This window comes from Adiantum capillus-veneris, chromosome 6 (assembly GCF_014529385.1).
Source record: "Adiantum capillus-veneris isolate H3 chromosome 6, ASM1452938v2, whole genome shotgun sequence".
In the NCBI taxonomy this organism is placed as follows: Eukaryota; Viridiplantae; Streptophyta; class Polypodiopsida; order Polypodiales; family Pteridaceae; genus Adiantum; species Adiantum capillus-veneris.
This window is the reverse complement of record NC_140936.1, coordinates 80,623,099-80,647,129: the sequence shown is the minus strand read 5'-3', so window position 1 is coordinate 80,647,129 and position 24,031 is coordinate 80,623,099. Positions and strand designations below refer to the sequence as shown.

Below are 24,031 nucleotides of genomic sequence, written 5' to 3'. Positions count from 1 at the left end.
AATATCTGAAACCGGCCTGTTCAATCCAAAAAGGGCGGTAGACTTTACTTCAAACCTTGATTTAGCTTTCACCCATTATTAGTCGTCTATTTTACCTGTACTTTCAAGACACAACAAAGGGGAGAGGGATACAGGCTGCTAGATTGCACCTGTATGAGAAGACCGACACCAGATTGGCCCCTAACTTAGGCGCCCCTTTCGGTATTTCTTTATTGTTCAAAAGAGGGAATAAACGTTGTGGTTCCCTACAAGCTGCCTCGCCCAAACTCGGCTGAATTTCCTTTGTTCCAGCCCGATTTCGGCAGCATAACTGTACTAGAACCCTTCACAGTCAGTATTCCCACGCATTGACTGACTTTTCCGACGCATACGGGCACTTTGCAAAACCTGGCGAGAATCTGCAGCACGCTGAATTCTCTGTTTTCAGCCCTGAAAATGCGCCAGATCACCTGTACAGCGGTCCCCTTGCGTCCCCGAACCTCCTAGGGGTATTAGGGTCCGTTTAGGGCCAAAACCCTAAACCTGCAAAAATACACAGCAGGCTGTAATTTGCTGTTTCGGGCTCCGTTTCGCGTGCCGGTCGCATCCGTAGCAAGTCCTCGAGCTCCCGCACCTGTAGGGCTACTTGCCCTTTGAATCGGACGAGATTTCTGGCGTGAAACCTCTCCGAATTCACCTGTACCTGCGGGGGGATTAGCCGCTAGCTAATCCAGTACCTGTGCAAGAGGCTCTTGCCTCGGCAATCGCGCATGAACCCACACAACTGTACATTGGTCAAATGAAGAGCCCACTAGAGGGGCATAACATAGTGCCAAAGGGGAGAGAGAGGGCAGTGCGTAGCGTGCAGGGCATCACTCCTGGCACCGCACTGTGCATAAGAGGGAAAGCAAGCACTCCATAGCTCTTAACCTGTGACAGAGACTTGCAAAATGAGCCTCCCAGCTATAAATCACGTTTTTGCCTTCTCTATAAGTAGTAAACTGGCCTCAGAGTGCCAAGTGTCACTCATTTGTGCATTTTCCCGCTTTAGACCCTCGGGTCTAAAAATATCTCACCTGCAGCCTCTGTTGACTTGGCCACAGAGTAACAAAATGATCCCCATGTCAAACTGCACGCAATGACGCGAAGACATTTTCAGGTCCCAAAATAGCAGTTCCCTAAATTTTAGGAGATGCTGCCATTGTATCTTTCTAGGTCATCCGACCCTCTTTGTACACTGCGGCCACATCCAGAACTGAAATGTAGCCTCTGTAGCAAAGGATTCCACTTTGGCTAGTCAATGACCCCACTTGGCTAACCATAGTCTTTGTCCAACCTTAGTGCTCTCTTGCCCTCAGGCCTGGACTCCCTCTGGACAGTTCCACACTAGCTATGCAATGCAGGGCAGTTAGATTTCCCGAGGGGTGTTTCCAAAAAGTGAAAGTAAATAGATAATAAGAAAGAAATCAACAAAAAGGATAGATAGTAGTCACACGCTGGTGACAATATCTCTAGGCATGGAACTCCGCCGGGCCAGTGTTGAATCAATTGTGAACTGTGAAGTGTTTTGAAGTATTTATTTGTGCTGTCGCGGTAGATTCTTGACTTGGAGTGTCCAAGTCTGTTACAACCTGAAAAACTTGTAAGAGATGGTGTCTATGTACTGCTTGGCTCTTTAGAGAACTCAATGTCGTAGGTGCCCATGAATGATCTGTACTCTTTAAAAATCTTGTCCATCGTGTTGAACGTATCATGAGCATTTGTGAGACCTAAAGGTATCATCAAATACTCGTACAATTCAAAGGATGTCCTGAATATGGTCTTATATACATCTCCAGGAGCGATCTTGATCTTATGGTAGCCACTTTTTAGGTTGATTGTACTAAAACAGGTAAAATCTTGTAGCTTGTCAAGTATATCCTCGATGTTGGGTATTGGAAACGTGTTCTTGATGGTGGTTTTATTGAAAGGTCTGTAGTCAATGCACATTCTCCAAGATCCATCTTTCTTAACACTAGAGGCATTGGTGAACAATAAGGTGATGTACTGGGCTGAATTAGACCATTTTTGAGTTCTTTCACTTGGTTTTTAATTTTCCTCATTCTCGGCTATGCTTACTCTGTAAGGTGGCCGGTTCAATGCCTTGCTGCTAGGAATCAAATCAATCGTATGATCTTCAGGTTGCTCAGGAGGTAGCTCTCTCGGGAAACCCTCAAAGAAACATGTCGACTTGAGCTTACAAAAATTCTTGTCGTTGACATGTCTGACTTCTTATTTTCATCGCGTTTATTTAGGTAGATCGAGTAAACAAAGAGACTGGATTTCGTTACTTTTGAAACGGTCGAAGTCGATACAAGTGGGACCCACTCTCCTTTTAATTTTACATCAAGAGTAATTTCTTTACCTTTCTCATTCTTCAGTGGCCTTTCTTACTCGATAATCAACCATGACGCCGTTCTTGTGGTATCGAGGAATCCCCAAAAGGACGTCACACCTCTCCATAGGCATGATGTAAAAGTCCTCATGCTCTAAATACCTTTGGCAATGCAACGGAAGTTTGTCTATGACAGGTGTAATGGCCACATCCCGTCCTGGTGCCGCTAGAACTGCCTCAATTGGTGGTCCCATTTCTTCTGGCGTGATTCCAAGTTGAGCCGCGAATTCAGTTGAGATGAACTTGGCCTTGGCTCCTTCTTAGTCTACTCCAAACGAAACCCAGAATTCAGCTTGGCCGGAGATCTGGTGCAGTGGGATGCACAAGAGGAGAGTCACTTCACTCCTTTGTCAACAGATGCCTTGATTTAGATACTAGAGTCACTGATGTCTCTTTGAGCTTTAGGGATACTGAAAGCTGACAGTATTCTGTTGTATGACTTCAATGAAATGGAATTCCTGATTATGATACTGATTTGTTCTTGACTTCTCTTAAGTGCAGGAACTGCTAGACGAAATGACTGCAGCATTTTGGTCTGATTGATCTCGAATAGACATGGTTGCAATAGGGGTTAGTCAATCGGACATCGATGAGGTCCCGATTGGACCTAGATGCGATTGTTAGCTACATTGCTAATTAATCATGCTCTAAGATCCGAATGAATGTTGAATGTCTGGTGATGTCCTGTGATGTCGTGTGATGTGACTGACGATTTGGTACATGTGCTAGATGTGTGTTCCTAGTACGTAGGTACTAACAGTCAGTGTCTGCTAAGACGGTTTATGGTTTCTGTCGGTTTTGCAGGCGTAATCGCGGTCGATTACAATGCTTTCAAGAGGGGTGTATGTCACAAAGTGATGACGTGGCTACCGACAGCAGAAACCCTAATTTTTGCCAGAAACCCTAAAAATCCAGCAAATCCTAATTCTTGCCAGAAGCCCTAATTTTGCAGAAACCCTAATTTTTGGAAACCCTAACCCTAATTGCTGGCTGAAACCCTAAGTGACTGAAAAACCATAAAAGCTGGCGCTATTGCCACGTGGCAGCAGTGTACGGATTTCGAAAATCACGGAAGCTGAGAAAAAGCAACTAGCGACGCAATTTCTGCTTGCTTTTTGCTACGCAAGGAATTGGAGAGAGAGAGAGAGAGAGAGAGAGTTGATTTGCTTTATTTTTGGCTCTCTCTTGAGAGAGAAAGAGAGAGATTGCTTTTGTTTTGAAGCTTTTGGGGCTCTGTTTTTGGGTAACCTTTAAATTAGTGGTTTAGGGCTCACTTCTCAGAGCATCTGGACGCAGAGCCTGAAAGTGAAACCCTAACCGCTCTTTGTACTTTGACATTGATTTAATACATAAAGAAATACCGAAAGGGGCACGAGTCTTTGGGGCCAATATCTCTAGGCATGGAACTCCGCCGGGCCAGTGCAAATCTATCGTGATCTGTGAATTGTTTTGAAGTGGTTATTTGGTGCTGTCGCGATTGATTCTTGACTTGGAGTATCCAAGTCTGTTACATGCCCTCTCTGTAATACTTAGCATGTTGCTCGACTGCTAGTTTTGGGTGTTGAGATAGGCATGGGACATCCCTCTACACCTCATTTGAGTTGATATTGACACCTTAGTATATTTGCTGTAAACACAAAAATAAGCCATGTATAGGCATTTGTGCCAGCCGTGTAATATCAAGGCCCTATATAAAGCCTTGTGCTCTACATATAGTATATGCTATGCAATATGATATCCTACTTTTGTGTGTACATCAATTTGTCCCTTTAGTGGTCGTGTACTCTTTATTAAGTGTGTGTACCTCACTGTGTAACAATGGAGTCTTTCACATTTGAGCCTCCTTGAGCTCCCTTCCCCTCCTGATCCTTACAACTGGTATTAGAGCTTGGCGCATCCCTTCACCACCCCCTTTGTTCAGCACTTCCTTGGTAGTAAGCTTAGATTTTAGATCTTTGTGTCGGGTAATAACAGGTCGAGAGAGAGAAGTACAAATTGGAAACTCTTGAGTTTTGAAGATAAGCAATTCAAGGTGACCTTTTGAAGAGCATACAACTGCTGTGTAAGAATCCGAAGAAGAATTGCCTTGTGCTTCTGCTCGCTGGCTTCACACACATAAAAGAATCGACCTTGTGCTTCTGCTCGCTGGCTTCACACACATAAAAGAATCGAATTGCAAATCAATGCAATTCGGGAGCTCCTGTTCAAGCAAATCAATGCAATTCGAAAGCTCATTTGCAGCGCTGGCCTTATACACTCATACAATGCAAAGCAATTAGCTAGAAGCAAATTAATGCAATTCGGAAGCTCTACTGCAGCGCTATTTACACACACACACACACACACACACACACACACACACACACACACACACACACACACACACACACACACACACACACACACACACACACACACACACTTGGCCGCTCAAGGCTCTCCGCTGGCAGTCTGTATCCATATCGAACCTCGTGGATGAAAGCACAACAGTAGGGCGACCTCAGCTGCAGCTTCAAATCCCTCAAAAGCTCAAAAACGCCATCAACCTCCTTATGGACGGTATCTGCTTGTTCTCGACAGTTTCTGCTCTTCTAATTCACCAAAATCGTTTTCCTCTTATAAAGCTTTTTTAAAGTCTTTTGTTTTCATACCACCGCCCATCTCTTGGCCTCCTTTAAACCCCTTTAAGCAGCATATCCCACATGCACTGCGTATTGCAAAGTTATAAATCATTTGCAAGCGTACACATAGCACCATAAGATCCTCATCTTGTGGTAGCTCGACAACATCGACAACACTCTCCGCAACACATAGCAACAAGCAACAAGCTTTTTTGTACTAAGTTTTTTTTTAAAAAGCTTTTGTAAATTCTCTACAAGCAGCAAGTGCAAAGCAGATATTCAAAGCTCTCCCTCGACTTCAAGGCTAAACCTTTTTTTTGTGAAGAGGAACTTTGCAAATCCTACATATAGGTAATATGACTATAGTGACTTCGCAAATTAAGCATAATCCGACATTCATATTACCTCATGTAAAGGGCAAGACACTGCCATAGAGATAGTATCTCTATTGGTAAGACCGAGACCCTCTGCGTTTGGAACCACTTTGCATCATGGGAGAGAAAGGGATTGAAAAATTCAATGGAGACGGTTTCCACACTTGGCAGACCAAGCTGCGAGGATATCTTATGAAAAAGCAACTATGGTCTGTTGTAAAACCGAGAATAAGCGAACCATCCACTTCTGCTGAAGGCACTCTCACTAGAGCCCAAATCGCACAAGCACAAGCTAAAGATGAACAGGCACTTGGCATAATTATCACATCATTGCATGATAATTATGTGCATTTTACAGATAGCTGTACCACTGCAATCCAAGCATGGGATATTCTGGAACATAACTTCGGTGCTAAACAAAAGCAAAGTAAGATTAGCTTATAGAAAAATCTTTACAAACTTACTATGCTTCAAGAGGAGGATGTTTCAAACCTTAGTATATTTGCTGTAAACACAAGAATAAGCCATGTATAGGCATTTGTGCCAACCGTGTAATATCAAGGCCCTATATAAAGCCTTGTGCTGTACATATAGTATATGTTATGCAATATGATATCCTACTTTTGTGTGTACATCAATTTGTCCCTTTAGTGGTCGTGTACCTTTTAGTGTGTGTAGCTCACTGTGTAACAATGGAGTCTTTCACCTTTGAGCCTCCTTGAGCTCCCTTCCCCTCCCGATCCTTACATTGGGCTTGTTGGTTTCTTCTTCTGCTGTTTACCCTTCTTCATGTTAAGCGGACAGTGGCCTGTCTGAAGGGTACACTAGTGTTCTGGCATGCATACCAGAACCCTATTTGGCATGACCCATACGTCTTTGAATGGAGCTACACTTCTTTTGTAGGCAATATGGCCGTATCTTTTTGGGCAAAACTGCTCAACTTGTTGCTTGAAGATAATTTTCTTAAAAAAAGAGGCTGGTAGGAAAGTATCCCAAAACCTTTGGCAATAGTCGTCCAAGGTGTCTTCTTTGGTCATCCTCAGATGATTCCTGGCTTTGATGACATCCTCTTCGTATTCTTCTGTTAGCCCGGAAGAAGTGAAGAAGCGGTTGAATTTTAACCACTTTGGGAGGATGGGAGCATGTGCCTTTTTGGTGGAAGCAGAAGGCTCATGGTGGCTCTGTCATCTTCCAATTGGGTATTTGTTTGTGATGTTCGGTGGGCCCATGATGGCCACTCCTAGTGGTTCTGGTCTTCCGGGTTGTACCTGCATGGAAGCGCATCCTTGTGATATACCATCCTGTAGCTGGTGGTGTGTTCCTTTACCTGGTGCCATGCCCACTGCCAATCAGATGGCAACATGGACTCCTCTTCCATACTCTACGACAGCTTTTGTGTACGAGAGGTTTGCCCCTGGCTTCTTGTGTTGGCCTTTTCAGTCGAGTCAGTTTCTTTGGGTCTGTGTACTCTTGTTGTATCAGCCATTTGGGGCTTTCTGCCACAACTTTGTACTTGCTACCTCGGCACCAGGACTAGCTGCCTTTTGGTATTACTTTTTTGTTGTGTTTTTGCATCTGCGTCTGATGTCCTTGTTCTCCTTTCAGTCCTGGTATGTGTGTGTGAACAAGTGTGTGTGTACACATGCGTGGTGCAATGTAGATCTGTGGTAAGGTTTCTTTGTCTGTGCATTGCTTGTCTATTTTCCATTTCTTTTGCATATCATGGTCACTCCCCTATATGTATAGTTCCACATTCATCAGAGCTCGATCCCCCTCACCCCTCATATACATATACACCATGTCAGTCTAATTTGTTTTGTAGCAAGTTTATGCCAGCACTTCTGTCCAGAGGACACACACATGTACGCTGTTTGTCCAACAGGCCGAATTTGGTTTCTAGAAGACAATAATGAAGCTTTCTTTCTCTCTTTCTGTTTCCTTTTTGTTTTTCCTTGTTGGTTCTGTAGGTGGCTTCTGGAGCTATCATGCCTCGGTCTCGGGTTACCCTACTTGTTGCCACTTCCTGGTTGAGTTCCACCAGTTGGTTCTTTTGGACTCTGTTGCCTCCTGCTGTAAATTTTTTTCTAGAAGCAGCCACTATGAGCAAGTGGACTCCACTGTTTGGTGATGGCTCCTGAGATTGATGGGGCTTGCCTGTTATAGTTGACCTCCCTGCCCTTATGTGGCTTGGCCCGTAATCAAACTGATGCATACAGTACTTATGCCTCAGGCACTCTGGAGAATGGACTCTACAGAGTTCATTTCATTCCTTCAAATTGGAACGCATGCTGTTAGGCACCTATGCTTTTCAGGACCAGTGATCGTTGGTATGCAAAATGGGAACATTTGTGTGGAGGGTGAAAGTGCCTAGTGATCACGAAACACTTGCAATCAAGTGATGGACTATGGTTTAGATGGGTGAAACTGTTACTCTGGATCCACTCACAGACACTGGTCACTTCCCAAAGGTAATGGAGAGCAGTTTGAAGGCTCTCCATGCCTGGAGTTCCTTTCAGTACTGGAGACCCTTGTTTAGTATCTATCTAGCAGCTCCACAGGTGCTTCCTGTCCAGGAGCTAAGAGGTTTATCACCTCCTACACGGCCCAGCTAGGGGCCTAGTATTTCCCAGGGGCAGAGGGTAGGGAGTGGGTGCTATTTTCGTGGCTGTGCCCAGTTTTTCCTGATATGTGAAGAGCACCGAAGGACATTTCATTCTTCATAATGAAATCTTTGGTGATACTAGCCTCTGTTGTCTTAGTGCCTCAAAAAACTCCGCTATAGTGTAAGGCATTAGCAGGGGATGAGACCCTTCTCGCCTAGTTACCGCTGTTTCAGTCGGTTGCATCTGCAGTAACCCATCAAATTCCGGTGACAAAACTCCACTCTCTTGTTGTATTCTAATTTGCTCATTACTGTTGTCTGGCAGATTGATATGTCTATCCTTCGAGTCATGAAGGAAGAAGAGTTGAAGGAGCTTGGCATTCCCATGGTAAGTGCTACAGTTGCAGCTAAATATCTATGACTTTGTATCCTGTGGCAAAATGCCACTTTGTTCTAGAATTTCAAGGCAAATTACCTATTGCGATTTCTAATTTAAGTTTATGAACTGTTTGATCTAGGGTCCTCGCAAAAAGATTTCATTGGCTTTGGCAGCTCAGTCCAAGCACTAGCGATTGGAGTGCCTGGCAAGTTGATCTGATCTGTTGACTCACTGCTGCATTTGGTTAGGAAGTTCAGGATTTGGCGTAACACACCTGAAGTTGTGGGTGACGCTTTGTTAGGAGAGAATATATTCTTTTTGTTGTACGTATTGTCATCTGCTCTTTAATTCACTGTTAAAAGGTAGGACGATCATCTTGTATGATCTTGAAGTGCTTTTTTCACTTTAGACTGGCCTTCCTTTCTCCTCTTATGGATTAGCGTTTCTTTGCTTCTTTGACAAACTAGTTGGATAAAAGAAGAGTGTGCTTGCCAAGCAGCACTAGTTAAAAAGGACGGATGGTAGAGATACAAAGGCACATTCTATATTCAAACGTAGCATCATCGTCGGCTTTCACATATTGAAAATGGTGGAACTTTACGAATCTCTACCCTGTTTGCTCTTGATACCAGGAGTTCATGGGAGGGATGAAAGCAACCGACAGTACCTGAAGTCTTGTAGGTTTCATGTGAGAGAGACTGTGTGGGGCCACCACGGCGGACTCATTTTGAGCCTCAACCTTCTAGTAGTCGGTACTTGGAAGGATGAGTCCTTGATGAGTTTATTTCTGTTGCTTTTGTACAAAGGAATTTTCAAATTAACGAAATGGGGGTGGGGAGTCGACTCATGGCCGAGTGGTATGGATTTTGCTGGAGTATTGAAGAGTGCAGGTTTTGTCCGTTTAACAAGATTGCTTTGCAATGGTCTGTGCTGGATCACAGGACTATGGGCTGTCAAAGGTTGGAGCACTCACAGTGTCAAGTGCCTACAGCAAATTTACTTGAGACTTATCTTGTTAAGTATCAGCCCAAAGCACACAGTCTCTAGCAAATTTGTTTGGGACTGTCTTGTTCGCATGTGTACTCCACATCTTAGTGTCTTTCTAAGTGGCTTTTAGTCACCTACAAAGGCAAATCATTTATGATCTAGTGTTTTACTAAGTGGCTCTTTCTTTTGTGATTGGTGGTTTTATCATCAGCATTTTAAATGGGTCTGTGATTAACTTATTGTTGGGGTCTACCGTTCAGTTTGTGTTAGTATTTGGTGGCAAATGATTGCATCTATTCTTGTTACTTTGTGGCGGTGCTTATTAGGCTAGTAGACGATAAAAGGTTGCCTTCTTGTTAAGATTAAATTGAAGAAGTCCTGTGCAATTGAGGTTTGGTTTTCAGGTCAGAATATGAAGCATTTGTCCGTATTTACACTAAACCTTGTAAAATGTTGCTGGTTTTCTTCAAGGCTAACCCGGAATCTAGCTGGGATTTTGCAATTGTAGCATGGTTAAATTTTCTTTTACTATTTGATTTTTTTTGTGCGAACATTGGACCAGTTGTGATGTGGCAAGGGTATCCTGATATTGAAAATAATACTCAAGCTTATCCTTTAGACAAGGACAGTTGGTGCCACTTTGGAATATATGCTTTCGTGTTTGACGTTGAAATTATGTGGACCACTTCCTAGAATCTCACTAATAGAAATTGGTCGTCATTTATTTTTATTGCTCAAACATGAATGTAAACATTATGTTGAAGATTAATATCCTTTCTTTTAAAGAGTAGGTGCTTGAAAATGTCTAAAATATGTCGAGTTATTGTTGATTTGTAGGCAATGGATTCAGATTAACCTTTTCTAACGACAAATCTTAGGCGTTAACCAGCTCACAAACACGTAAGCTGAGAGGCCTTCATTAGAGTGTGGGCTAGATTCATCATTTTTGTGATGAAAATTGGCTTCTTCATTGATCTTTTCTTGTGTTTGCCTACCAAATTAGAAATAGTTGTGCCATTGTAATGAAGGCCTGTTAGTAGTATTATAGTGATGCCTCTTTATAGCTAAGATGGCTTTATCTATTGAGGAGCTTTTGAAGTGATATGTTTAAGCACTCTAGCACTCTAGCACTATACTCACTATTCTTCAGAATTCTCCTTGATTTTCATGGGTGCGAATTGCTAGTGCATAGACACAAATCCTCCTAGATTTAGAGTTTGGGTTGTGTTGTGGGTCTTCCAATTCACTAGCTTATTGCATTTGTTCCCTATGCGGATGCTTGCCTATCGGATTTTAAATCTCATGTCATTCTCTTGACTATTAGGTATTGATTCTCTCGTGAAGAAGTATGAAAGCCCTTTTAAAATCCATTTTGTTGGTTCAAATAATGTCAAATCCTTTTGAGCTTTTTGGAAGCTTAGTAGAGTGATTTAACCATGGGCAAGAAGGATAGACTATGAAAACAAAGGCATTGGCCAAAGGGGTGTGTAAATAACTTTACTCTTATCAATGAACTATATGGATTATGCTCGAAACATGCTAGAATTTTTTCTCCTTTTGAAGAGGTGTTAGAGCTCTAGGGACAATTTACTTTTGATGAGATTTAAGCTTGTTGATGACATTGGCAAGGTTTATAACCCTAAGCACATTTACTTCCATAATATAGAGATTCAAATACCAAAGGGAGATGGAGATAGGCATAATGTACTTAGTAATAAAGGCTCGATTTCATGCATGTTGCATGTCACTAGTGCCATGGTGTAGAATCCATCGAATAGAAAAGTTAGTTATGAATTGTTTCTTGTGTGTGACCAAGCGACTTTTCCATCTGTCTCAATGGGTCAAAACATTGTATTGGAGGTAATGTTTTTGGAATTGGAGCCTCAACTTTTGTGTATCGAATAGAGTAGTCAAAGGGAGTTTCTTGGAATATATAAGCATGTTAGACGCATGCGCCCGCTCTCACAATCTCAAAAGTATGGCTCGTCTCAACTTCATGAGCTATGGTCATCTAAGAGACAAGATCTTCTTACCATTTTGGAACCATTTCAAAAGAGAACAGATAAGCATCAACAAGCATCTGACAAGTCATTATTATCTCATGTTGCTTTTTCAGTACCACTCTTAGGAAAGTTGGTGTATGCACATATTTTACTTTGGATGAATAATTCTTTGGGTCTATTTATTGTTGTGGAAAGCTTCTAGAAATGTTTCCTACATAGTCCATTGCATGGACCTAGTTCCCCACTCGTTTACCTTCCACACTTCTGAGTGATGGTTTTCAAGATTGTGTCTAAACCATGTTGGTCCTAAAAGGACTTGTTGGAATTCTATAAGCAGTCTTACATTTCTTAAGTTGAACATTGCCATTCTTGTTTGCTTGCATCTTTAGTTTAAGAATTGGAAGTTTTTACTTACGTGCTAACTTTTTTAGTATTTGAGTCATAGACCTTGTGAATCTTGACAAGTCTTTTTGAAGCCCTCTTTAATGCTAACAATACCTTAAAAAAATGAATTCTTCGACTTCTAAGCTTCTCATGATGAAGAATTGGTGACATGCAATGCTTTTGATGAAGTGGAAGAAAGAATTGTACTGAATTTAAAATAAGCGAGATAAGATGAGTCTATAAAAGAAGATCCAAAGGAAGATGGTCCTTTCATCTTACGATGTTTGATAGAACTAGATGAGGACTTGGATACCTAGGTATCCTTAAGGAGGAAAGGAATACGTTTCGCAGTCCGTTTTTGTATAAACCATATCATGAAGTATTGTTGGAATCAATATTTTGGGGACATCAACAATAAAAGTTTAGGAATGAGAGTTGATAATTTTAGTGAGTCTTAACCATTAAAACCTCACCAGTATTATAATGAGGTAAAGTCAAATAAGGATGAATTGATTTGTGATGGGTATATATGAATTGAAGTTATTATGAAATGTGCACATTGGAAACAAATGGGACCTTTTATGCAATAAGGTCTCTTCTAGGCATGCTAGAAAGCCATGAGGCATCTTCATGACATTATACATCAGGTAGAAAGAACATAAATTTGGGCCTTGTTGCTACCTACCCTGTTGTTTTTTAGTGTATGGTAAACTAGGAGCAAAGTAGAGGAGGGGTAGGCCTAGCAACTATTGTAGAGAGGAAGAAACCCTTACTAGGAGTAACCTAAGGTGAAACAATAAATCTTTGGAATGCGTCGGAGGTGATGAGCTAAGTAGGGGCAAACTAGGATCAGAATCATGGGGTCTGCCTACCTAGGGTGCCTCTCATCTGTGTTTTGAGGAAATATCTGGTGCACTATAGAAGTCAACTTAAGGGTAAACTAGGGTATCACTTCGCATAATTTTATAGAGGCTAAGTACAACTACATTCACAAAGGTAAACCTAGAGTAAATGAAGGGTGTAATAGATACATAAATTGTTTTACATGATTGAGAGATGAGCTAGATAGGGTAGACTAGGCTTGGGAGTATGTGGTAGGCCTAGGGAGGGCACATTTTGTGGGTGTTTTTAAGACTGAAATTGGGGTAAACTAGGAATGTTGTAGGCCTAGGTAGGACAACCTTTGTAATGCTTTTAAGAGTAAAACTGGGGTAAAATAGGAGACTCAGTGAACTAGAAATGGAATTAGAGTCAACGACTCTAATGGGCTAAATCTCTAGGTTTGAACAAGGGGTGTACTAGAACTAAACTGAGGGTGAGCTAGGTAAGATTTGTGGAGATACATTATTCTATATGCTTGGGTGATAAGCTAGGAAAGAGTAAGCGAGTCTGGTAGAATCACCATAAGTGGGAAAGGTGAGGTTCGGATACCTGGATCAAGGGTAATATTTTTCTGAACTCTAGTCTAAGGAGAGTTGAAACAATCTCCCTCATAGATGAGAAGCATCCTTCAAAATGCAAAGTAAAAGGGAGTCTATTACATGAAGCATCTCTCGTTGCTTAGTATTTCCCAAGTGTACAAGCGATGATCTCATAGAGTATCTCTCATTGCTTGGTACTGCTTAGGTGTGCAAGCAATGATATCAAATATTCAAATAGTTGGGATAAAACATATAGTCGGATTTTAAAAATAACAGGTGGATCATGCATTTCCGTTAAGACGAGTAAAACCAAGAAATGTAGAAAATGATATGCTTGCCCTAGAGTAAACCAAAAACTTTTAGGTATAACATTGTGCAATCAAAAATTTTGGTGTCTTTTGAAATATCACTTTTGAAATAACATTGTGCTTCCTTCTCCTGGGAAAAATTCCAATGGTATAAAGTGGGTTTATGATTTGAAACATAAGCAAGGTGGAAACATTGATTGCTAGAATGTGAGGCTTGTTGCAAAAGGTTAGGCTTAGAAAAGGGGCATTGGCTTTGAGGTCAACTTTTACCCTTTTTGCCTTTAGATGGGAATGGTATGAGCCAATGAGAGGAGAGCTTCCACTTTATGGAATTTTTATGTTTAAAAATTGGTTTGGCTTTTCCAAATCGTGTTTCTTTTTGAGAGAGGAGTTTGTGAGTGTCACTTTCTTGAGATAAAACAATAGTTTTCTCAAGAACTATCGCTTCAAATCTCTTTTTACTAAAGTCTCCTTTAGCGTTCTTTACACCCGAAGATGTTCAAATATGCTAAGCATTTCAATTTTGCCCCTTCTTTTTCTGTTTTTTTTGTTCAAAAAATTAGGTTAAATCCTTTTAACTTACCTCTTTCCTCTTGCTTCTCCCTCCAATCTTGATCTCTTTGTATGGAATTTTCTATCCGATCAAAAGATAGGGTATATTGATTGAACAATATACTAGAAGCAAAATAGAGCAACCATGACCAAAGAAAGTTCAAGAATCATGCAACACACTATGCAAAAGAAAAGGGACATAAGTAACCAATACTTTTATGATAGGAAGAAGTAGTAAACACATGGATATCAACAAGTTTGAGGCCTTAAAAAAAACAATGTCATTTATCCATAATATGTTCCATATTTTCACAAGTTTTCGATCACAAGTTAAATTGTGGGTCCGATTTATGGGTTTCATGGATTGGATCATGCGGAAAACAAAAGATGAAAGTTATGTAATTTTTAGTTATACTATGAAAGTAACACTTGAGATAATAGAGAATGATGTTTATGTACAATATAGGTTGGAGATTTTCTTACAATGCAAAATTTTGTGCGATGAAAATTTTCAATTTTCACATGAGAGACATTAGCTATTAGGATCATCTGTCATGTTGTGAGAAGTCTGTGTTTTTGACTAGAAGAATATGTAATGTTTAATCAAATCACTTTGAATCATAGATTTGGACTAGGAAACATCCAAGCTTTGAAAGAACATAATTTACCTCCCATTTAACTTTTCCAAAATCAAATGTTCTTGCTTACATTTTATTATAACTTATCTTTTAAATAATGTCATCGTCCAATGATTTCTGAGCATGAGGAATAATTTCTTTTCTAAGAAACTATAGGCCTTTTATGATCTAAAAAAAGCTTCAAATTTTGATGGACTTCAATATTTGAAACGTTTCATAATTCTCTTGCTACAATATAAAGACGTAAGAATTCTCGTTTTTCTCCATCTCATGACCTACCTACATGATAATCAATACCTCAAGATTTTGTACCTGGATTTTCCCTTTCCATTTGTTATAAATTAGAATATCTACGCATACAATGCTTAGTCAAAGCATGAACATACACATCTCTACCACGCCCTTGACCCCACGTATAAGTAGGCGATAACTCCTGCTACGATTGCATAGGAGCCCAAACTTAAAGAAGGAAGACCTATAGCATCCTGAAGTGTACCATGTGCGATTCAAAATATACAAGAGGTTCAAGAAAGTTTCTGAACCTTCCTCAATATACCACAAGCCTTTTTGGACAAATTCTCACAACAATTCCCACATTCTGACTTACCTCAACATCATGAGCTTTTGTGAGGGAGGCACCGCATACCTAGCTAGGTACGCTTAGGGGCAGGGGACCGCCGGCCCCTCCACTCCATTGTATGAAAAACACTAAAAAAGGCTCCGTTTTCTTTTATGAGAAAATTTCCAAATCTTCTTGTGTTTGGTACCATGGTGCATCATATATGCCTATAATGGTGGATAGTTGGTTCTATCCTACTTATGAAAACATGTCCAGCCGCTCTTTGGAACTCCTCACTTACCAAGAATGACATGGAATCCATGGAAAAAGAACAAAAAGCTGGTTATGAGACTAGACTAGTAAGAAAATTCTAAAGACATCATGACTACTAAAATGAGCTTAATGCACTAGTTGAGATAATACCATATGAGTCTTCTCAATGGCATAAATAATTAATTAGATGAAATCGCTAGACCTTGAAGAATTGGTGAGTGGTGAGTGAGACCTACGAACATTTGGAGCAAGCTTTGGGCATATCATAGAAAATTTAAGGATATAAATAAATGAGGAGGATAAAATGGCATTACTTGTTTGTAGACCTAGCTCAAGAGGAACAATCATAGTTGGAAAAATAAAGAACCCTCTAAAAGCAATTACGGTAGCTATAACGGATTGCTTTGTGTGACAACTATTCTACAAGATAGATTTCAAGAGTGCTAAACTTGCGAGCCCCTCTCGCGGCCATTCTTTTGCGTTCTAGGGCTTTACTCCACCGCACCCTTTTTATGGAGTTGGAGGTTTTTGCGGATAGACGAAAACATCATCAAGTTCTCAAAAATGTTAGCAGTTAGGCAAATGCTGTTGAAGGATGAAGTTGCTCCGATGGACGAAGGGGAAGATTTGGCCCCTCCACCATCAAAAGATGCCATTATGAAGAATGTGGCTCAGTAAAGGATCTGACACAACACCACTGGTCAATAATGCTCTCTTGGACGACTCGGTCCTCGGTGCTAAAGGTAAAGGAAAAGAGCTTGTCCATTCTACACAAAAGATCAACTTCGAGGTGAAGGCCCTCAAGGCGGGCGTGACCCAAGGGCCGATTTGTACGGAGGTGAATAAGGGGTCAACCACTTCTGCTGCTATCAGACCAGGTATCTCATTCGCAAGCATCCTGAAGAGTCCTAACTCCAAAGACTGCACTGGATCCACAGCTACAGAGTATTATGTGAGACAGGCCAAGGGAATCTAAAGAATGCTTAAGATCAACTCGAACAGGAGCTAAGAGAAACAAATAGATAGCTTGAAGGAGGCCCCAATAGTTGCAAGAGAACTTGTGCTCAAGCTAAATGCAGTGAGTAGTTTGAAGAAGGGATGGCGGATCGAGCATTTAGTGCTCTAAAGAAGACTCTGCCACAACAAGTGGAGGTAATAGAGGGCTTCACTGTCGCGATCCCACTATCACTTGTTAAAAATCAACTAGCCGTGCAAGCCAAGCTTACGCTCATGTTTGCCTTCAGTGGGAGAGTCCTTAATAAATTCGAGTTGATCCACTGGATTCAAGGACCACAAATTCTTGGACATGGGGGGGATATTGAAAGCACTACATACCTTGCCAAGGGATTTTGCTCAGTCCGATTTAAGGAGAGCTCTTACGTGGCCAAGATTTTGGATAAAGCCCCCCTGATATTTAACAGGACCATTGTGTGTGTTGTCCCATGGGAACCAGTGTTTGACTCGACAAAATCCCTTCTAGATATACATCTTGTCTAGGTTGGCAGATCCTCGAACCGAGTTTGTATAGGTTGGGATATCTCTAAGTCACCTCCCAAGAGCATGGTGATTAATATTGGAGTTGGTCTTATTACGGTCCCGTTTAATCTTGGGACTTACTTTGGTGCGTGTTTTGAGTGTAACAATTTTGGTCACTTTGCTAAAGATTGCCCCATGAAATTCAATGAGAAGAACAAGCCCTTAGTGCATGACTCAAATGTAGGGCACGACAACCAGGTCCCTGTTAAGAAAGCAGTTACAAAAGAGAAGGAGAAAGAAATGGAATGCAACTTAGTGGCAGGTGAAGTGGAGGAAAAAGGGCTATGATGTGCGCTAATGGTGCCTCCCAATTGTAGGCGAAGCCCGTGGAAAAGCGAAGCCCATGGAAAAGCGAAGCCTCACAATGCAAAGTCCTGAAGGCCCATGCAAGGATAATCCGATTGTCTCTCATGCTTCTCCACCTAAACTTATGGCAATTTCAATTGCTTCGGTTGTCTAAGTCCCATGACTAAAAAGGTTCAAAAGGGTGAAGTAACTAGCAACAGAATCCACATCATGGAAGGTTGCTGGAGCCTTTAAAGGAAAAGTCGCCTATCCCCCCCGCTCAAATGAAGGGGGGGACTGGTGCCCTTCCGTTTCACAATCCCTTTGAAGCATTGCAAGTGATGGAACACCGGGTTTTAGGAGAGCCCCCTGACACTCCTAGAGTCAAAGACGCAAAAACGGGGCTTAGGTCAGACGTGGAGGAATTTGTTCCTTTTTTCCAGTAATGGAAGTTTGGCTTTGCAATCATGGAATGTGAAAGGACTGCACACCCACAAGAAGCACACCCTTTTTTGGGAAGAAGTTAGGAAGGAAAAGGATGTTAATTGATGGGCCATACAAGAGCACCATCTTGATGCCCGTAACAAAATAAAACAGGATGTGGGGTTGAAGCTAGCATTTTATGGAGAGAGAGTGGGTGGATTCAGTGGTGTCCTCTCTATTGTTGACAAGGATCTGGACCCCAAATTGATCCTCAATCACCCCTCTGTGAGAGTCTTAGGAGTGAGAGTTATCTGGGCTGATCAACCTATCACCATTGTGAATATCTATCGTCCCTGTAATGCCAAGAAGAGGGCCAAAATGTGGATGCATTTTAGGGACTTCTCTTTAGAAGGTGAGTGGATTGCCGTAGGATACTTTAATATGGTGGAGAAGAGCAAGGATAGAACAGGATCTGCCAATTTGTTGGTAGGTTCTGAAAAAAGTAAATGACTCGTTCTCTATGAGAAATGGGCTTTGATGGACCTGTGGGAGATGGGTCCCTGGAACAATACACCGGCCTTCACATGCACAAGCCTCTAGTATGCCGGCACGACGTCTCAATTCAACAAATCTACTGCTCTCACCAAGATGACTCGATCCATCGCTACTTGAGATGAAGGTACTAACAACAAGAGCCTCTCAGACCATCATCTACTCAACAAATCTACTGCTCTCACCAAGATGACTCGATCCATCGCTACTTGAGATGAAGGTACTAACAACAAGAGCCTCTCAGACCATCATCCCTTACACTTGGAACTCAGGAAATCCAACGGGGATGGGAAGACTCCCAGTGGGAGTAAGAAGCTGCTAGTCACGGGGGACACATGTAATCAAAGACCCTTCCTTCAGAAGTCTCATGAAGAAAGCTATGTGTAAACTCACTAAAGATATTTACCTAGAAAAACCTAAATCTTGGGACCTCTTTGCCGGAGTGTCAAGAAAGCGATCAAAAGCTCGGGCCCTAGGGTGAAAAAGGCTCGTGAAGAGCATGTGAAGCAGCTTGAAGAGGAGGTTGATCATCTTACTTCAAAAAAAGCTTCTAGTTTTGCCTCCGATGAAGATCACAAAAAATGGCTGGAAGCTAAAGCCAGCTTGTCTGAGCAACAACTTGAGGAGGTTAGGAGGGCCATATTGGTATCCAGGGAGACCTTCCTTCAACCTGAGGCTACTAATTAAGCACATTTATTTAGGACCTTAAAATCAAGAAAAGCTGGGGCTCTATCCACTCGCTCACAAACGAGAAGGGGGACACTGCGCAAGATCAGGATGAAATGGCTGGGATGATGCTGGAGCATTTAAGCCAAATCATTGTCTAGCTAGAGACCCGCTCTCAAGGAGTGAATGAGGCCAAAGTGATTTTTCTTGAGAGTATCAATAGGAAAATACACCAACCAAAAGCCAATCGTCTTGAGTTGGCCTTCTCGGAAGATGAGTGCACGCTTACGTTACATGCTCTTGGCAAGGATAAATCCCCTGGCTGGGATGGTATGACCATTGAATTTTTCAAGGAGTTCTGGGATAACCTCAAGGGCCCGATCACATATATGGCTAACCAAGCTTTTGTCAAGGGGTGGTTCGATTCTTCTGTGAAAAGAGGGCTCATTTAGCCTATCCCTAAGCAGGTGTGTTGTTCGCATCTTAAGCACTGGTGCCCTATATCTACTATTCCTGTGGCATATATAGTCATTGCCAAAGCAGTCGTTGTTAAATTTATCCCCTCTTGGACAGGGTAATCTCTTCCCATCAGCACGGGTTCATTAAAGCAAGGTCGATATGTGACAATATCTTGCAGCAATGGTTGCTAGTATGTGGCCTTCATGAAACATGAGTGCATCTTGTTTCAACTCGATCTGGACAAGGTATATGATAGGATTATGTGGTCCTTCATTGAAGATGTCATGAAGGATCTGGGCTTTGGGCCTTGCCTTTGTCGTCTCGTTCAAACTCTAGGCGCGGGAAATATGAGCTTTTGTTCAATGAAAGAATTGTGGCCTCCTTTGAAGCTAGGAGATCGGTCAAGCAAGGATGCCCCCTAGCCCCTTCTTTTTGCTATTGGCTAGCATCCCCTAATAACAATGCTTGAAGCTACTACTACGCGGGGTGAAATTCAAGGTTTAACTCTGCCTGGTAACGATCAAATCCTTGCTAAGATGCTCACAAATGAATCCCTCCTTTTCTTGAAAGCCCGCCCTCAGGTTCTTAGGAAAGCGATAGATATTGTACATAAATTCTCCGTGGCTTCAAGGTCAAACTGTAGTATTAAGAAGTCGGGGGACCATTACATGACTCAACAAAAAATAACGTTTGGATACATGGACTACAAAAGAGAAAGATGCTTTTGACAAGCTCAAAAGAGAAGCTTATCTCTCAACCTATGCTTACACTATCGGATCTCTCAAATCCATTTGAGGTCCATTGTGATGCTTGTGGCAATTGCCTTGGAGTAGTTTTTCTTCAAGAAGGACATGCCTTAGCATACGAGAGTCAAAGACTCAACTCCAGTGAGAGAGTATTGGGTATATATGAAAAGGAACTACTAGCTGTTCTACATGCCCTAGACTCATGGAAGCACTATCTTTTGGGGACTCCATACATCCTACACACGGGTCACCAAAGCCTCAAGTATTTCATGACATAAACTAAGCTCTCCGACTAACAAATGAGGTGGTCAATTTTCTTTCACAGTGTTGGCAAGCACAATCAAGTGGCCGATACACTATCACGACAACCAAGAGCAAATGCGGTATCTATAGCAACTCACAATGATCTATCTATCTTTCATGATAGATGAGTATGCTACTGATCCCAAATTTAAGGATGTCATTTCATCCCTTGCTTTAGGGAAGAAAGAGGAACCATTCACCTTGCACGATGGGGTTATCTTCTCTATGGAAATAGGCTATGTGTTACTAACTCACTTTGTGAGAAAGTAATGTAAGAATCTCATACTCCTCCTTATGTAGGGCATAGAGGGATTCGACCTACTCTTTAAGGAGTAGAGACCTACTTCTATTGGCCCACTATGAAAGTAGACATACAAGAGTATATTTCAAAATTCATGGTATACCAAAGTATGATAGAGGGAAGCAACCTGGGTTACTCCACCCATTGACGATTCCTAATTCACCATGGGAGAGCATAACCATGTATTTTACCTTTGGATTTTCCAAGTCTATCCATGGGGTTACAGGAATATATACAATAGTCGATAGGTTTAGCAAATAAAATGTGTGCCAACATCTATAGTGTCAGATAGATATCCTAGAATGACTTGTAATTTTTGGAAGGGTCTCTTTGAGAATTGAGGTACAAGGTTAAACTTGTCTTTGGCCTATCACCCACAAACAGATGGCGAAAGTGAGATAGCTAATCTTAAAATGCTAGATCTACTAAAAGTATATGTCATGGAAGTAGATCAACACTCACAATGGGAGAAGTACTTACCCCTTGTAGAGTATGCATACAATAACATTGTACATACTTCTACAGGAAAGGAACCTTTCAAGGTCATAGGGGGAAGATCTAAAAGTCCCTTGCTACTTAAGGTACATGGAAAGATCTTCGTCACTGATGAGTATAGCCAAGATCTACAAGAATCTTTTCAAAAGATTAAAGAGGCTATATCCATCTCACAGCAAAGGAAAAATTCTGCTCCTAACAAACACAACAAAACCTTAGCTTTTAAGGAAAATGATTGGGTCTTGCTAAAATTCCCCAAGGCTCGTTTAAGGCAGACTATGGGCAAGTATCCTACGGGCCACCAAAACTATCATGCTAAGTTAGCAAAAAGATACTATGGTCCTTTTCAAATTATTAAACCAATCACTAAGATGGATTATCAATTAAAGTTGCCCAATCATTAGCTCATACACAATGCTTTTCATGTGAGCCTACTCAAGCCTTACAAAGGAGAGCCACCAACAGAACCAATAAATGAAGACCCCCCAGAGATCGAGGATCAACAGGAGGTGCTTCAACCCAAATCCATCCTTCGACATGAAGACAACGTGCTAAGACATGGTAAGATTATCTGATGGTATCTTATTAAATTCAAGAATTATCCTTTTAGAGATGCTAGATGGATGCAAAGAACACAACTTAAGGATAATATGAACCAATGCTTACAATGCTACAATAAAGTAAGAAAATTTAAATGCGTTTCAAGTGAAAGATGTTTTTGTCTTGTAAGACTCTCTCTTTTTCTTTTATTGTGCACAAATTTAACAAGTATGCATGCTTAGGGTGGTGATGATGTCTCCCAACCACCAAGCAGAATTTGTCACTCCAGTTTGGAAATGTGATATGGACTAAAGGGCAGACATGCTTGCGACAGCTAAGTATCTCAAGCACCAAATGGATAAGTCATTTATTATGGAATGATGTCATAGGGTAGAAAGGGATCCTTTATCCGCTAGGAAATCATGGAATAATGACTAGGCTTTACCTTCTCTACCTCATAGTGGAGCACGAGTATGATTTCAAGAGAGAGGTAATGCCATAAAATCTAATATCTACCTGTCCCAAATGATTTTGTTGTATTGAATTGATCATTTAATATGGGGACATATATGGGAACAAGAGTTAGGATACATATATGTGCTGCTAGACCCATTCTCAGAAGGGGACAAGGAGGAGAGACAAGCCCATCTCAGTAAGGGTCCAAACGGAGAGAGTTCTAACAAGGAGAAATGTGCATCTAATGGATCTTGAAAAGACATTAGGTTAAGCTTCATTAAAGACTCCAAATTTTAGTGTTGAAAGTCCTTAGACCTAGAAGTTTTAAGTGAGATTTTGGCCAACTTTAACTGGTTGAGGTGCTTGAGCCCAAAAGTCAATGGAACTCCTAGAAAGGAGGGAGCGAGCCTTGCAAGTAGGCACATGAGAGAGAGCCCCCCCCCCCGCCCAAAAAAGAAAAAGAGTCACCCTCTCCCAGGAGGCATAAAGGACACACGTTAGACCCCTAGCTTCGTTTCCGCCAATTAAGCCTGAATGCTATTGGATGGCTTATGGAAGGGTACAATGAGAATTAAGCTTAATTAAATTAAGCCTAAACTTTATCGAAAAGCCTCTAAAAAGGAACAATAAGAATTAGGGCCTACCTTATTCGTCTTGGACAGTCTACCAAGGGGTCCAATGAGAATTGACTAGACCTTGTGACCTTGTGCAAGCTTAATTCCTATTGGTCATTTGACCAAGAAAGCCAATAATAATTTAGCATAAATTATTTAATAAATCAAGCTTTCTCTCAAAGGGGAAAGAAGGACACTTTTCTAAAGGCTACACCCCTTGCTTGTTATGACCACTAACTCTCATTGGCTAGATGTAGGCTTGGGCCAATGAGCTTGCAACTAGTGCATCCTAGCTAGGTCGACCCATATCTCTCTCTCTCTAATGGACCTTTCACAGAGAGAGAGAGAGAGAGAGAGAGAGAGAGAAAGAGAGAGAAAGATGATGAAGCATCCATTAAACTCTCTCTCTCTCTCTCTCTCTCTCTCTCTCTCTCTCTCACACACACACACACACACACACACACACACACACACACAAAACACCATGAAATAATTAGTTAAAGAAGTTATTAGAGGTAAAATCACTATATTTGGAGGTTGTCACACTCTAGGTTTTCTTACCTTAAATGATTAGCCTCGATGAGAGGATGTAGTCATCCAATTTGTATTTGTCATCATCTCAAGGCTCGGACTGAGCTTGAGGTTGTGATGTAATTTTGGTGCTGGGATTAATACAATTCACTCACAAATTGTGAGTTAAAAGAAAAAAGGTTTTCTTACCTTATAGCTCAAATTCTTGAGCTAACCTTCATATTTTGGAGGTGGGATTAACCTACTCTTTTGCTAGCATGAGATTAAACACACACAGCCTCCCCCCCACCCCCCCCCCCCAAGCCCCCCCCCTTTCCCCCCAACTCACTCTCTCTCTCTCTCTCTCTCTCTCTCTCTCTCTCACACACACACACACACACACACACACACACACACACACACACACACACACACACACACACACACACACACACAACAACAACAACAAAACAAACACAACATGTGATCATGTTGTTCTTGCTTCCATCCCTTGGTTTTGGACACATATTCTTGGGAAGCTCCTTGAAAATGCTATGAGAAAAAGGGTGTGTTCTTAGCAACATAAGGGGGTGATTGGGGGCCGTGAACATTGCCAACACCTTGTGCAATA

General features: G+C 41.5%; 1 protein-coding gene across 2 annotated transcripts in view; it reads left to right on the top strand.

The window, feature by feature from the left end:
- Nucleotides 1–8,819, top strand: part of LOC147455770 (uncharacterized) — a 73,416-nt gene extending 64,597 nt beyond the window's left edge. For both annotated transcript variants that reach the window (XM_086514439.1, XM_086514438.1), the window contains 2 exons: nucleotides 8,336–8,398; nucleotides 8,529–8,819. In XM_086514439.1, coding sequence (XP_086370565.1) covers nucleotides 8,336–8,398; nucleotides 8,529–8,579 — 114 coding nt within the window. In that variant the 3' untranslated portion in view covers nucleotides 8,580–8,819. The remainder of the gene's footprint in view (nucleotides 1–8,335; nucleotides 8,399–8,528) is intronic.
- Nucleotides 8,820–24,031: the final 15,212 nt, after the last annotated feature.